The 15,320-nt window shown below is 35.0% G+C and overlaps 1 protein-coding gene across 2 annotated transcripts; it reads left to right on the top strand.

The window, feature by feature from the left end:
- The first annotated feature begins 2,891 nt into the window (after nt 1-2,891).
- LOC133295686 (uncharacterized) lies at nt 2,892-13,670 on the top strand. Of its 2 annotated transcripts, none has more exons than XM_061494536.1 (20): nt 2,892-3,003; nt 3,085-3,173; nt 3,691-3,800; nt 3,914-3,968; nt 4,400-4,488; nt 4,873-4,939; nt 5,034-5,096; nt 5,262-5,381; nt 5,538-5,631; nt 5,727-5,806; nt 6,108-6,183; nt 6,316-6,359; nt 7,532-7,599; nt 8,029-8,114; nt 8,421-8,578; nt 8,674-9,850; nt 10,158-10,417; nt 11,920-12,126; nt 12,211-12,367; nt 13,372-13,670. In XM_061494536.1, the coding sequence occupies exons 1-20, from the start codon at nt 2,892-2,894 to the stop codon at nt 13,668-13,670; spliced, it is 3,411 nt and encodes a 1,136-aa protein (XP_061350520.1). The 2 variants fall into 2 exon arrangements, with proteins under 2 accessions (XP_061350520.1, XP_061350519.1); XM_061494535.1 differs by having other exon boundaries at nt 5,262-5,432; nt 8,674-10,045; nt 10,152-10,417.
- The last annotated feature ends 1,650 nt before the right edge of the window (nt 13,671-15,320 follow it).

Raw genomic sequence — 15,320 nt, 5'->3', positions numbered from 1 at the left:
TTATATGCATGTATGTTTTTATGAAAGATAAAATATGCACTGATATATGCCTGCGATATGTTAATTCAACTTTTGATGTAATGTATGAATGTGATGTTGATTACTTACACGATCAGGCTGCGACCTTGGTGTGTAAGGCATAAGGTTGCGACCCTTATGTTTAGATAGGTCGCATACGTGCATAAACTCTATCATGTTCCTTAGCCAGTCGAATCGCATTTGCATACATCACATGATTAATGAGTTGTAGTTTTTGGCTCGTTGAGCAAGAGATGTGTTGTCATGATTTAAATGCCTTAATATGAACATGCATTGTAATTACTGTTTTCGAACTTATATTTATACTTGTAAGTGAGCTTGGGGTGGAAGAGTCCTTGAGGACCCCTTGTCTTACTAAGATTTTGTTTTAGAGATCTCACCCCACGTTTGGGGCACATTTTCAGGTCCAGGTACCTCCAAGGTTGTGACCTCGAGCGGCAGGAGGCCGGAGCTGAGCTGATTAGCACATGCTTGATGATTTAGTTACTTTATCTGATTATGTCTGATTCTTCTGCTATGACTATTGTATTGAGACTCGATGAGTATACTGTTTAATTGGTGAGCATGAGGGTTGTCCATACAACATTGACTTGACTATGTTTATTTAGACTTGAGTTGTATAATTGTATCAGGATATTGTCTGGTCTATGTGTTTTAGTTCTGTGACTAGATACACATCTATATTTAGAAGGTTATTCAGTGTAGTTAGCTTTTATTGCAATTTACATACATGCAATGTTTTGAAAAAGAATTTAATAATGAGCTTGGTTAATAATAATGACGTTATAATTAAAATGAAAAAGTTAGCTTCCGTATTTAATTGAGCTGCGCTTAATATCGTATCATGATAACAAACCGGGTATACTCGGGGTATTACAGAGCTCACAAGAGAGGCTAGCAAGTGCCTTATATTCAGTCTATGAGGAAGAACAACTTATAGAAGACTACTTCTTGGACTTCCACGCAACCAAGGCAGACCCAACGAAGATGCAAATTTCGATGATAAATTTATGCGTATCTGGGCATGTAGCCTAGTTCGAATCAACGAAAGCTTGAACACGAAGATCATTAGTGGCTGGCTAGCTGCAAAGAACAAACTAGTACCAGGGGCACCTTTCAAGTATCAGAGAATGTGCTTTGCTGCACTACAATGACCATAAGTTGGTGAAAAACATATTGGCTCAAATGATGGACCGTACATTATATGTCTGGCCGGGTGATGGTGACATAAAGTAGACTACCAATTAATTGCCGATAAGGAGAAGGATCAATGGGGCCGGGGGAGGGAGTGCCTTGCGAAGAACTAAGCTTGGCAATGGTGTCCATAGGGGTAGTGATTGGCTTGCATGCGAGGAGTCTCAAATCAAAAACAATCTCCAACGCATATTTGCATTGGTTGAGAATAATGCCACGTGAAGAGCGAGATACCTCTAAGACAAGAAAATAACGAAAATCACCCATGTCTTTGATACGAAAAGAGGCATCTAAGAGACGTTTAACATGAGAGATTTAAAATAGGTCATTACGACAACGAACAATATCGTCCATATATACAAGTAAAATGGTGAACGCAGATTGCTTTTGTAATGTTAATACAGAAATGATCAGCATGAGCCTGCTGATAGCCAAGCAAAAGTAGAAATAACGATATGTGGGATAAGGGGAAAACAAGATGAGAATACACTTTTAGATACACAAAGTTAAAAATAATCTATATCATTCTTTTAGTCTATATAATTCATCCTACTATTTAGTGGGGAAATTCTTATTTACTCTAACTCTATGAAAACATAACGTGTGTGGCACTACATAATTATAAATATTATTAACTTACAAATAATATAATTAAATTATATATGAAAACCACTTAGAGTATCAGTCTAAAAGTACATATAATATAATATTTACCAAAAAAAAAAAGTACATATAATATTTTTTTTTTCTTTTTTGTGTGTAAAAATTATGATTCTATTTCAATATGATAATAGTTATGACAAATAATGTAGGGACATAAATTTACACATGCATCACCTCATATTTATAAAATTTCTACCATACCCTTGGCCCCATAAATTTTCTATCCTTATACTCTAACGCTACCATCTCATATTGATGTAATGAAATAGGGGATTATGTCTCTCATGTAATAGGAGACAAATTCTCTCATGTTGAAAGGTAAACAAAGTGGAGTCTACCAATTTTTTTTTTAATGTGAGTGTGATATGAGAGAACAATTTCATGTTACATGAGAATATGATTTCCTAATGTAATATTCACCAAGATCTCAAAGAAACATTTTTCTTTTTGGGTTATAGAATAAAAATAAAAATAATAGGGCCTAAAACAATTCTTTCGGACTGGACTAGCCTGCCAATACAATCTCTATAAAATCAAAAAAGAGATGACCGACCCAATAAATTATTCGGGTCTAAAGGAGGAGCCCACCCAGTTTTAACTTTAATCCAAAGCTCTCTCCTCCCGCTAAAACTAACGCCCACTCGCACGTGCCACACGTACCTCCTTCCACCCATCCCACACCACAGACTCTTTCCTGCACGTGGTTTTGCGCAACAATCACACCACCCCGTTCACTGTTTTTCACTATTCCATTTTCATACTAAAACTAAACCCAAATGCTATCACTGACCCGAATGCTCCGATCCAAACCCGATTAAGAATTGCTTTTATCGTTTTCGCATTTTCATTACACACCATGATCTGATACATTTATATATACACATTGTCGGTTACGGTTCTGTTGTGAGCTGTTGTTCGTCGGAGACACTCTTTTCGAAGATTTTGGTTCGGCATTTTCCCGAAGCTAGATCCGAACGAAGGAACGAAGCTTAGGTATGGAGTCGATCCTGGCAAGAGCTCTAGAGTATACTCTCAAGTACTGGCTCAAATCATTCACCAGAGACCAGTTCAAATTGCAGGGTCGCACCGTTCAGCTCTCCAATTTAGGTCAATTCTCTATTTCAATCCTTTTTTTTTTCTTTTTGAATTTTATAATTAATTGGTTGATTTTGAATTTTGCTTGTTCAGATTTAAACGGGGATGCATTGCATTCCAGCGTTGGATTGCCACCCGCGCTCAATGTCACCACTGCCAAAGTTGGCAAATTGGAGATCATGGTTTGTCAATTGTCACTCTCACTGTTTTGGTTCTTGTTTCTCTTTAGTTCATGAGAATCACGAGTGAAATGGGTAGAAGAAAGTTGTAGCCTTTAGTGCCCAATCAAATTAGATATAATGTTCTAATTGTTTGATCCATAAATTAGATGTATTTCTAATTTTTCATATCTAGGTATTTACCAATTTCTTTTTCTTTTTTTGAGGGAAATATTTGTATTTTCCTTTTCTTTTTTTATTTTAGTGTGTTTTATTTTCACTTGATATGCTTTCATTTATAATTGAACTATGCCACCTAGTTTTCAGCATTTCCTTCACGAAATCATTAGGAAACAAAATAAAAATAAGGTGACATTCTTGTAAATTACTGTGAAGACATATCAGTTGGAAACGAAAACATAAAACAAAGCAAAGACATCTCCTTATATAGTCGCGTTTTGTCTTTTGCTTCTTTATTTTAATAATTTTTTAAATGAGTTTTTGTGGTTTTTGATTGAGTCCAATGTGTGTGACTTTCTAGCTGCCGTCAGTGAGCAATGTACAGATAGAGCCAATCATTGTGCAAATTGATAGGCTCGATTTAGTTCTTGAGGAGAATTCTGATTTTGACACTTCTGAAAATCATACCAGGTAGTGAAATTAGTCTCCTGCTGATTATTATGTGTGAGGAGTCTTGTTGTAGAGTGATGCTTTTGCTGTTAGCTATTACGTATTTTTCTTGTTTCTTACACTGTTGTATGCAGTTCAACGCCATCAAGTGCCTCTGCCAAGGGTAGCGGGTATGGTTTTGCTGATAAGGTTTGAATCTGTCATTTCTAAGATATGTATTAGTAAGTGATATTTATATTTTATTAACCATTCCATGCTTGTAGCAAAATTTCGCAATTGAAAGAGGGGAAAAAGAAAAGCAAAAACTCTTTGTAATAAAGTCGGGGGATTTGAATTATCCACTTCAAGCCTTTATGGGACTTGTAATTTTTTTTTTTCCCTTTTCCTTCCAATGAAGTTGTTGCCAGTTGTGTTGAAGAGAATTTCAAGTAACATAAAAATAAATAAGTAGGTGGAGATAATTTCCTCGCTATAGGGAGAGGTTAGTATTTATTCAACAACTATAGAGAAGAATAGGATAAGGATGGGTAGTTCCTAGCAAACACCCGTAACTTTATCCATGGATATAGATATTTAATTTTGAATGTTACTCATTTCTACTGACTGTGGGCAACGTTCAGATTGCAGATGGAATGACTATTCAGATTCATACAGTTAATCTATTACTTGAAACTCGTGGAAGTTCTGGTCGTCAAGGGGGAGCAACATGGTAAGTTCTTCTTACCAGTGTTCTGAATTGGGTATCTTAAGTTTATTGATGCTTTACAATCACTGTCAATTGTTGTGGATCTTAATAAGTTGAAAACTGATACTACTATATTAGCATCTCGTTCTCTTCTTGGGTTGATGCATTGTTTAAACTGCATTTTTTAAAGGAGTTCAGATAATATGGGTGGGTTCTATGGGATACCTTTTAGCATGATGCAATTGTTTAAACTGCATTTTTTAAAGGAGTTCAGATATTATGGGTGGGTTCTATGGGATACCTTTTAGCATAAACCTGATGAAGTATACTTCCTCTTTGACTCAAAGACCATATAATTTTCCCTGAATTCTATTTATAAGCATCTCCATTCCATGCCTCTGGTTGTAGGGCACCACCTATGGCTTCTATCACCATGCGCAACCTTCTGCTGTATACTACAAATGAAAGCTGGCAGGTAATTATGTTGAGAATCATTCTTACAATAAATACCTGGATATTTCTTGCGTATGAAGTTTTCTTAATTTTTTTTTTTTTTGTATATATATCAGGTTGTAAATCTTAAGGAGGCTCGTGAATTCTCCAGTAATAAGAAGTATATATATGTCTTCAAAGTATTATACCACTTTTCATTTTATATTCTTATGTGTGTATGTGACCTGTATTGGGATGATTTGCCTGTCTTCATATTGCTCTTCTATATTGTCTCATGAGGATGCTATGTTACTTATATTTCTATTACCACATAATAATTCTTAATTTTTTCCTTCTCTCTTCAGAAACTGGAATGGGAATCTTTGTCTATTGATCTTTTGCCTCACCCTGACATGTTCACGGATGCTACTTTAGGACGTTCTCAAGTGGGAGCAAACCTGAGAGATGATGATGGTGCAAAGCGAGTATTCTTTGGAGGCGAGCGTTTTATAGAAGGAATATCAGGAGAAGCTTATGTAATCAATATATTTCCTCAAATTTGTTGTATAAATATTCTGTTTTCTTCTAGAATTTTATATGTCAGGATGCATGCAATATGGCTTGACTTTTATATTTACCAGATCACAGTTCAGAGAACTGAATTGAACAGTCCACTTGGGCTTGAGGTTCAGTTACATGTCACCGAAGCTGTTTGCCCTGCATTAAGTGAGCCAGGTAAGTAAAAGGAGACTTGTTAGGCTTCTACTATCCATATTGAATTGGTATAAAAGGCTCGGATATAACGTGGGATTGATATAACATATGAGCAGGACTGCGTGCACTTCTCCGCTTTATGACAGGATTATTTGTCTGCCTAAACAGGGGAGATGTAGATTTCAAGGCTCAGCAGGTTTCATACTGCCTTAATGTTTCCCTCCTTTGGGCAAAACATTTTTCATCAGTTTTCTATGGACAAAACTTAGAGGGAGAGACTAGAGCAGTGATATAGCTGTTCCTTTGTGACTGAAAGGTCACGGCTTCGAATCTAGAAAACAGCCTCGTTGCATTTATGCAAGGGTAAGGCTGTGTACAAGGATTACCCTCACCCCACCCTTGGAAGTCGGGATTTAATGGGGAGTGGTTTTCTATGGACAAAACTCTAGCATCGTTCTAGCTTTCTGAGTTTTCTGTTTTTCGATTAATCATGACAGCGATCAACTGAAGCTGCTGGGCGTTCTCTTGTCTCAATTGTTGTGGACCATATATTTCTTTGCATTAAAGATTCTGGTGTGTCTTTAGCCTTAATTTTTCTTTAGATGATTTAATTCTCCATTAATTATTATTAAATATCATAGAGCTAATAGTTTTATGTGTATGCATACCGTGAAAATTGATCCTATAATTGGCATTAACTTGCAGAGTTCCAGCTTGAGCTTTTAATGCAGTCCCTCTTCTTTTCTCGGGTAATTTTCCTTGATGTATTCTTGTTTGTTTCTTTCTTCATGCACTTATTCTTCTTTTTCTTTTTTCTTTTTGGATGTGGCCGCATTACTTGTTGGAATTATAGGTTTTTGATTAGCTTGGAAAAGAGGAAAGAGAGGAAGGAGGTTCTGAATAACTTGATATGATATATATTAAAGTACAATGCACTGACACCTATTTATACTTAGAATTAGGCTCAGTACTAGTGTAGTTCAACTAGCACAACCCCAGCACCCGAATAAAATAAAACTCCTAACCCTAATTAAACAAGGAACATACTAAAATTAGGAAGCAACCCTTGAATTAGATAACTAATTGATTGCGCACAATATATTCTAATGATCTTCTGAGAATTTTGTTGATACACTTCAATATTGGTGCTGCCTTAGTCTTATATCCAACAGGTAGAATAGAATCGTTTATATCTTGTTCTGCTTAATGTGCCAATATATATATATATATAGATATATATATATATATATATATATATATATATATATATATATATATATAGAGGTAGGATCCTTTGACACCAGTGTCAAATTTGAAATTTGACACCTCATCTGAAAGCCATTAGATCAAAAAAGATCAATGGTGTCACATACTTACAAATCAGAGTCGTTGATCTTTTTTGATCTAGTGATTATCAGATTTGACACCTCATCTGAGGATCCTACCTCATATATATATATATATATATATATATATATATATAACTTTGGAAGTCCGTTGGGCCTTTGGGCAACAAGATAGGAGATAACCATAGCTAATACCTATGGGATTCTGTGTTACATGTTTACTATTGATATGAATGATTCAGAAATAACAGGAAACGGACATAAATTTGTAAATAGCACATTTATTGGGTCTATGTGAATTTGGCATGATAAGCTTAATTCTTTAGTTATCGGCTAAGTATTCATAAAAATCAAGTGATGGAAAGCTCCTTATACTGTTTATTTCCTTTGATGATTTATGCTATTGCTATGTGTATTCTGCATTTGCTGATTCATAAATGCCAAATGCCACCGACAAACATGCACATCTTGTCCTCTCTTCAATGTCATGTTGCCATGCTTGTATTTCCTTTGCTGTGCCATGTTATCAGGTTTCCAGTGTGGAAGAATTACTGTTTGATAGATTATCCGTGCAGGCCAGTCTTTCTGAAGGAGATAATGACAGTAACTTGACCAGGATTACAATTGCAGGATTATTTTTGAGGTTAGTGTCATTGTGCTCTGCCTAATAAGTATGATTGAAAGGATTAAGTAGTCTGTTTATGCTTGCTTTATTGGGTGACCCAAATTGGGTGCCACTGTGCCAGTGCTGGTGTCTGTATCACTGTATATCCGTGCTCATATAACATGAATTAAGACTGAGAACTGACTAATCTGAAAATATTGGCAATAGGGTGTGACCTACATAGCACCACTACTTTATTGATTAGATATCCTAGGTTGACTCTTGAGCAGCTAATGCAATTTAAAAGGAAAAAAAAAGGAAGAGAAAGAGCCTCTATTCCTCTAATATTTGTAAGGTTGATTATTTTGATAGTTGTTGATAGTTATGATGATGCAGTCATTTTTCGGAGTTGACTGTAGGAATTGTTATTATGTAACTAAATTGTAGTTTGTGTTTCTTGAAATACAGGGATACCTTTTCACGCCCTCCATGTACCTTAGTGCAGCCATCAATGCAATCTGTCACAAGAGATGCTTTCCCAGCGCCAGAATTTGGTATTAAGTTTATGAATTTAATTTTGATCCACTGATAAGTGTAAACTTTATTACGCTATCATCGACTTTTACATGTAGCTTTATGAGAAATTTTTGACTATGATAATAAGTACATATTGTCTAAGAAGTCAAATTCTTTTAATGACACTTGAACACATGATTGTATTGTAACTTTAAAAGTTTAACACTAACACTGGATCAAAAATTAACTCTTCAAGTTATTAGCTCATATTCTTGGGAAGAATCTATTTAGCAATGAATATGTAGTTTGTTTAATTAAATATTTCTAATCCTTTCTTCTGGCAGCTAGAAGCTTTTGCCCTCCAATATATCCTCTAGGAGAACAGAAGTGGCAATTGATTGTGGGAACTCCTCTAATATGCCTCCATTCCCTTCAGATAGTACCTTCACCACTTCCACCATCCCTTGCTTCTCAAACGGTTATTGATTGTCAGCCTCTTATGGTATGTGAAAGTTCTTTCAATAAATGGCCTGCTAGTGCATCTATTTAAATTCTTGTTTCCAATTATGTTTTTGATGATATTTCTTTATATTCCAGGTTCATCTTCAGGAAGAATCCTGCCTGAGGATATCATCTTTCTTAGCTGATGGTATTGTTGTCAATCCTGGTGTCATTTTACCGGATTTCTCAGTAAAATCTTTTATTTTCACTCTCAAGGGACTGGACCTTACAGTTCCTTTGGATAAGACCCAATCGGATATTTCTAAAAGCAATATGGACAATACAGTCAAGACCTGCTTTGCTGGAGCAAGGCTTCATATTGAGAACCTTTTCTTTTTAGATTCACCCTCGATGAAACTAAGAATACTGAACCTGGAGAAGGATCCAGCTTGCTTCTGTCTATGGGAAGATCAACCAATTGATGCTAGCCAGAAGAAGTGGACTGCCAGAGCATCCCAGCTTACTTTATCTCTGGAAGCAACTACTGGCATTCTTGGACATCAGAATTCTCTTGGATGGACTGCTGGATTGTGGAGATGTGTTGACTTAAAAGATCTTTGCATTGAAGTAGCTATGGCAACTGCTGATGGCAGTCCATTGTTAAAGGTTCCGCCTCCAGGGGGTATTGTGAGGGTTGGTATTGCTTGTGAACAGTATCTTTCCAATACTTCTGTTGAACAATTATTTTTTGTCCTTGATTTTTATGCTTATTTTGGGAGAGTTGGTGAGAGAATAGCAATAGCTGGAAAACAAAAACAATTGAAGGACGTTAGGAACAAATCTTTTAGTGGAAAGCTGATGGACAAGGTTCCTAGTGACACTGCTGTAAGTTTAGCAGTAAAAGACCTCCAACTTCGATTTCTTGAGTCTTCAGTGAATGTTGACGGAATGCCTCTAGTACAGTTTATCGGAGATGATTTGTTCATTAGTGTCACTCATAGAACCCTTGGTGGTGCTATTTTTGTTTCATCCACTTTACGTTGGGAAGGTGTTGAGATAGATTGTGTGGATTCTGAAGAGCACTTGGCATGTGAAAATGGCTCACTTTTTAGTTCTGAAGAAAATGTTCTCTCGATGAGTGATAATGGATACCCTCAACTGAGAGCTGTTTTCTGGGTGCATAACAAGAAGAACCATTTATTGAATGGAAATGCTCATTCAGTCCCGTTTCTGGATGTAAGTACAGTGCATGTCATGCCATTTTGTGAAGTAGACATGGAGTCACATAGTTTGAATGTCTCAGCTTCTGTATCTGGTGTTCGTCTTGGTGGGGGTATGAACTATGCTGAAGCCCTCCTGCATCGATTTGGAATACTTGGGCCTGATGATGGTCCTGGGAAGGGTCTTTCTAAAGGGTTGGAAAACTTACAAACAGGACCGTTGGCAAAACTCTTTAAGACAACACCTCTCATTGTTGATAATTCAGAAGATGGTATGAAACAGTTTCATCTCATTTTCTGTAGCTGGTGTATTTTCTTGATATATAGTAAATTTTTGCTCTTTGTTTAATTTGTTACTTTTAAGTATCGGTTTCTTACTAACCATTTTTACACCAGTCGAAAGTATGAGAGAAGGGAAAGAAGGTTTTCCACAGTTGAAGAAGCCAGATAATGTGGATGTAACTATAGAATTGAGAGACTGGTTATTTGCTCTTGAAGGTGCACAAGAGATGGCTGAAGGATGGTGGTTCTCCAGCCAAGAAGATTTAGGCAGAGAAAAGAGGTGTTGGCACACAACTTTTCGCACTTTACAACTAAATGCAAAAAGTAGCCCAAAGAATATTCCAGATGGAAAAGCACAATTGCCTCGAATACAACAATATCCTGTAGAACTGGTTACGGTAAACAAATTCTTATTTCTTCTTTCTTCAAGATTTAATGCAGTTTGTCTGTGTAAATTGCTGCACCACTCTAATCGGGAATTAAGGAATTTCGTACTGCTTTGAAGAATGAAGTTAGGTTTATTTGTTGACACTAGAGAATAAGGAGAAACACAAAATCATAATTTATTTAAAATATAGTTTGGCATTTGTTAGGAAGGGTCCTATTATGCAGAAGTACAAGAGGAGGCGCTATAGGGAATTTATCCCTTAATTAGTTGTGGAATTTTGTCTCTTCACTTCTCCACTAACCATCCCACAACTAATTAAGGGATAAATTCCCTATAGGGCTCCCTCTTGTACACCTGCATCGTAGGAGCCTTCCTAACAGCACTCTATCAGGCGTTATATATAATAGAAAATTTCCATTTCTGTCATCCATGATATGAGTGGTCCAGTGTACATCGGGAAACCTAGCAAACTAATTTGCAAATTACAATCTATGTCTTTCATCGGTCAGAAACTACTAAAATCAGGTCAGAAAGGACAATAGATCTTCTTCATCTCTCTCTCTATTTTTTTTAATAAGTATTATTATTAATTTTTGTTGGTTTGTTTGTTACTGAAATGGATCATTAGACCTGCTACACATTTTTCCATTGACTGACTAGCAACTACTGCTACGTTGAAACATGAATAACTCATTGTCAAAACTAACACATCTCTTTAAAGACATACCTTGGCTCATGCTTTTTAATAAATACTATATAAAGTTTTATTAGTTTTTCGTGATTAAAGCTGATCAATTTTCAATATATCTCTTGTTTATTTTGTTCCTTATTTGTAACTATAATTTTTTATTCATTAATTAATAACAATCATATGATGATTTTGTTAGCTTTAGAAAGTAGCTGCCTAGCTGGTAATTATATTTTTTGTGAAATGCATACACATCAACTTCAAATGTATGATGAATTTATCCCATATGAAAGAATAAAAGAACTAATTGGTTAAGTTTGCATTCCGTAGTTTTGATCTGATTTATAGAAATAGGTTGTTTCATAAAACTCTTGGTTAATATTAGTTTTAAATCGGGTCTTTAGTGAAGTGTCCAGAGGAGGTCTGAAGTAACTTTCTTGCAGCCCAAGTAGGATTCCATTCTTAATTTTTAATGTGATCTATATCTCAATGGAGTATCAGGTAGGTTAGCCTTACACATCCTTTGGTTTTTTTTTTTTTTTTGGGAAATATTCCATCGGTTCGTTGCTTGGCTGTTTGAATGTATGGATATTTGTTAATTGTATGATGTCAAAGTCAGTAGGGACAGGCTTTTTGTTAGTCAGATTCAGTGGCCCAATATAATGAACTAAATACAGTAAATGCATGCTTACAATTACACTGTAAATGTTATATATTAGCTGAAAATCAGATTTTTATTAATTTTTATGTGTATGTTCTTATTTTTGTATCTTACCTGTTTTTAAGACATGTTTCCTCCTCCTATATTGAGCCAGCACTTGCAGGTTGGTGTTCAAGGGCTGCGGATCTTGAAGCCCCATACCCAAAATGACATTCCTTCGTCAATGTTAAATGCAAATGGAGTTAAAGAATTTGCTGATACTTTGGAGGGAATTGATCTTGAAGTGGGCTTCATATTATGTGAGGATAATGTTGATGATGAAATGGCCAATTGGGAAGTGGAAAACCTAAAAGTTTCTATAAAGCAACCGGTAATGGGAATTTCATATTTAATCAATGTGGTCACTGTCTCTCTTTAAAGGAAGATTGTGTGTAATGAAGATTTTACCATGCAGATTGAGGTTATTGTAACCAAGGATGAGGTCCAACACCTTACTTTTCTGTTGAAATCTGAAATTGATTCCATGGGCCGGATAACAGCTGGAATTCTACGGCTGCTTAAGTTAGAAGGTTCTGTTGGCCAGTCTGTAATGGATCAGCTAGGCAGCCTAGGTATGCGGTCAAATTTTCTTATGCATCTAATGCATTTTATTAGCAATAAATTCTTATTCTTTCATATATTAGTGATTATTTAGCCTTACATAAAGTTACTAAGTCAGGAAGTGTCATCACTCGGCCTTACTTAAAGTTAGTAAGTGCTGTCATTGTTATATCTTAAGAAAACTGCATTTTGATGTAGGGAAGATGATGGATTTGAGATTTCAAGTCTATCATTCTTGATTGGCAATGAATGGTTGGTGTATAGATCATTGAAGAGAGGAAGTGCTTAAGAACAGTAGCCAAAAGGATTCTATTTGTGTTATTATTTTCAGAAGTTAAAATTTTTAGGAAATTGATAATAAACTTCAGAACAAGGTGTCTGGATAGAATTCAAATGGTTGGTAATTTGTTGTATACCTCAGCAGGCTGTCATATATGATACTTAAAATAGTATGTATAAGCCGGAAAATTGACACATAACGGAAAGTCTTGAAGTTGAAGACTTAATCGATTGTCGCTTGAATAAACTACTGAACATGGGGAAATTTAGACTACAATAAATTTTCAATTGGTAGATAGACCAGGACAATAATGATATATGCGCTACTAATTGTTTGGTGTTTTTTGTAAATTGGACAATAATCTACTAGTTGTTTCAACAGATATATAACATGGGGGATCTTTTAATTGGATAGATCAATAACAAGAAGAAAAACCTAGCTGCAACATTGAAATTGCATGACTCGAGTATATTAATTCAGAAGTTGCTTGAAAGATGCCTCCTTTTATCTATATATCTATCCCATTTTGCACCTCCACCTCCTGAGATTGGTCCAAGATCAGCTTAGACTATTAGCCCTCCTTAAACCTATAGCTTTGGTTCATTTTGTTGCTATTAATCCTTTGCCTGTATGCATTCATGCTTATTGTTCCTAAAATTTCAAAAGGTTGGCTGGGCTGATCCACTCATTTATACCGTCTGCCATCATTCTTTAATATGTTATGATGATTTGCAGGGAGTGAAGGCATTGACAAGATTTTCTCTCCTGAGAAGCTCAGCTTAGATGGTAGTGTTCGTAGTAGAGGACTTTCTCCATTACCAAACCTGATAAACGAAAGCCCACGCAAAACTATGGAACCAACAATAACTTCGCTTGAGGAAGAAGTTGTGGATTCACGGGCTAAGATTAATGATTTGATAACTGAAATTGGTACTTGTGAGTCTTCCTCTCACCACCTTACTGTTGTTAAACAACTCAGTGAAAAGATGGAGTCGATGCAAGGTTTGTTGATGCAATTACGGAATCAACTTTAAGTCCTTCGTGTCATTTTTGTATATAATTAGAATTAAATTTTTTAATTCACATTGGTTACAATTCTTTTGTATATAGCATAAAGGTCCATATGTTGAGTGTTATACAAGTTAGGCAGAAATTCAGGCTCTCCATTTGTGTAACAGAAAATTTTGTACCCTTTAAGCGTCGTGGAATGTGAGAAAAGAATGCAATGTAAAGTGTTGGGTTCTAACAGTTGACAGTTTAATCTCAGAAAGGAAAAAGAAATTAAAAAAATAAATAAATCCAAATTTCCAAATATAACACGGGGACATTATAATTATGATGACTGGTCTTTCGGGAACATTTTAGTCAATTTTACATATTTAAGTAACTATAGTAGCATTATAGTGTACTAATAATCACAAGCACTCAAACGAATTTAATCTAAGTTTCCTCTTATAAAAAGGTTGAATTTTTTTTTTTTTGGTGGATGTAAAAAGGTTGAATTTAATCCACTCGTTTTCAGGCAATATTTAACTTTTTTGAATAACCATCACTAGTATTTTGTTTCTCTTGCAAAAGGAAAATGTTAGATGATTAATTATTTTTTCTCAGAATTTTTTATAAAATAAATTGACTTATTTATTAACTCTTCAAAAATGACTTGGAATCAAATAAGGATAATTCTACTGGGCACAACACTAAACAAAATTATGGAAGTATAAAATTCCTTTAGACAATTTAATCATTTAATAAATATTAAATTTTGAATAATGTTGCTCATATCAAGGTTTTTAGAGAAATTAAAAAGCAAAAATAATAACATATTGTCTAACTTTTTATTTTAAATTTGCATTTCAAGTTGCTATATATAAGTTTTGATTTTCAGAGTTAGTATCATACTATACACGATATGTATCGTGCAATACAATAGAAAAGCTGAGCTATATGAATCGACAATCTATATGGCAATTAGCCATTCGAAATTAGGCCTAAAATTTGTGATTTCAAGTCGGAAATGGAAATAACAATTTGATTTGTTATTCAAATTCAAAAACAAATCTGGAAAGTCACTATTAATTAAAGAAACAAATACGTTAACAACACAATAATGCGGACAAGAATGATAAAAGCAAAAACATCTTATATTCTAAGACAAACCCATTCTTTGGCAACCCCGCTGACGTGTCACTTCCTTCTTTAATTTCAGATTTGCGTTCACACTACAAAAATTTAAAAAGTTTCCTTCTTTGGTAAATCAGGGAATAAAAAAAATATAATTTTTAATCCAAATCGATGGACACGATTTCGTATCTCAAATCAATGGTACAGATTTGTTATCAATTGTATTGGCAGACAACTCATCTTAATTTGAATTTTGGAGTTCAAAATTTAAATTTGATTTTAAAAATCTGACAACTCATTTAATGTTCAGCTACTTTCTCCATTGGAATTGCTAAACATTTAAAAAAATATACAAGGCTTCTCATTGTTCTATGCGATTGCAAAAACACAGCCTTTTTCTTTCTTTTGTTCTTCGTCGTTTTTCCCCCCCACATTCCATATTATTCTATGCGATTGCAAAAACACAGCCATTTTATTGCTCCTGTTTGTTGTCGTTTTTTTTCCCCACACTTCATATCAGTTAAAACACAGCTTCAAAGAATCAGCTTCTTCGTTCTGTCTTT

This window comes from Gastrolobium bilobum, unplaced genomic scaffold, assembly GCF_033153095.1.
Source record: "Gastrolobium bilobum isolate Gb01-03AN ecotype WA unplaced genomic scaffold, APGP_CSIRO_Gbil_v1 utg1103, whole genome shotgun sequence".
Classification (NCBI taxonomy): domain Eukaryota; kingdom Viridiplantae; phylum Streptophyta; class Magnoliopsida; order Fabales; family Fabaceae; genus Gastrolobium; species Gastrolobium bilobum.
This window is presented reverse-complemented; position numbering and strand designations above follow the sequence as displayed.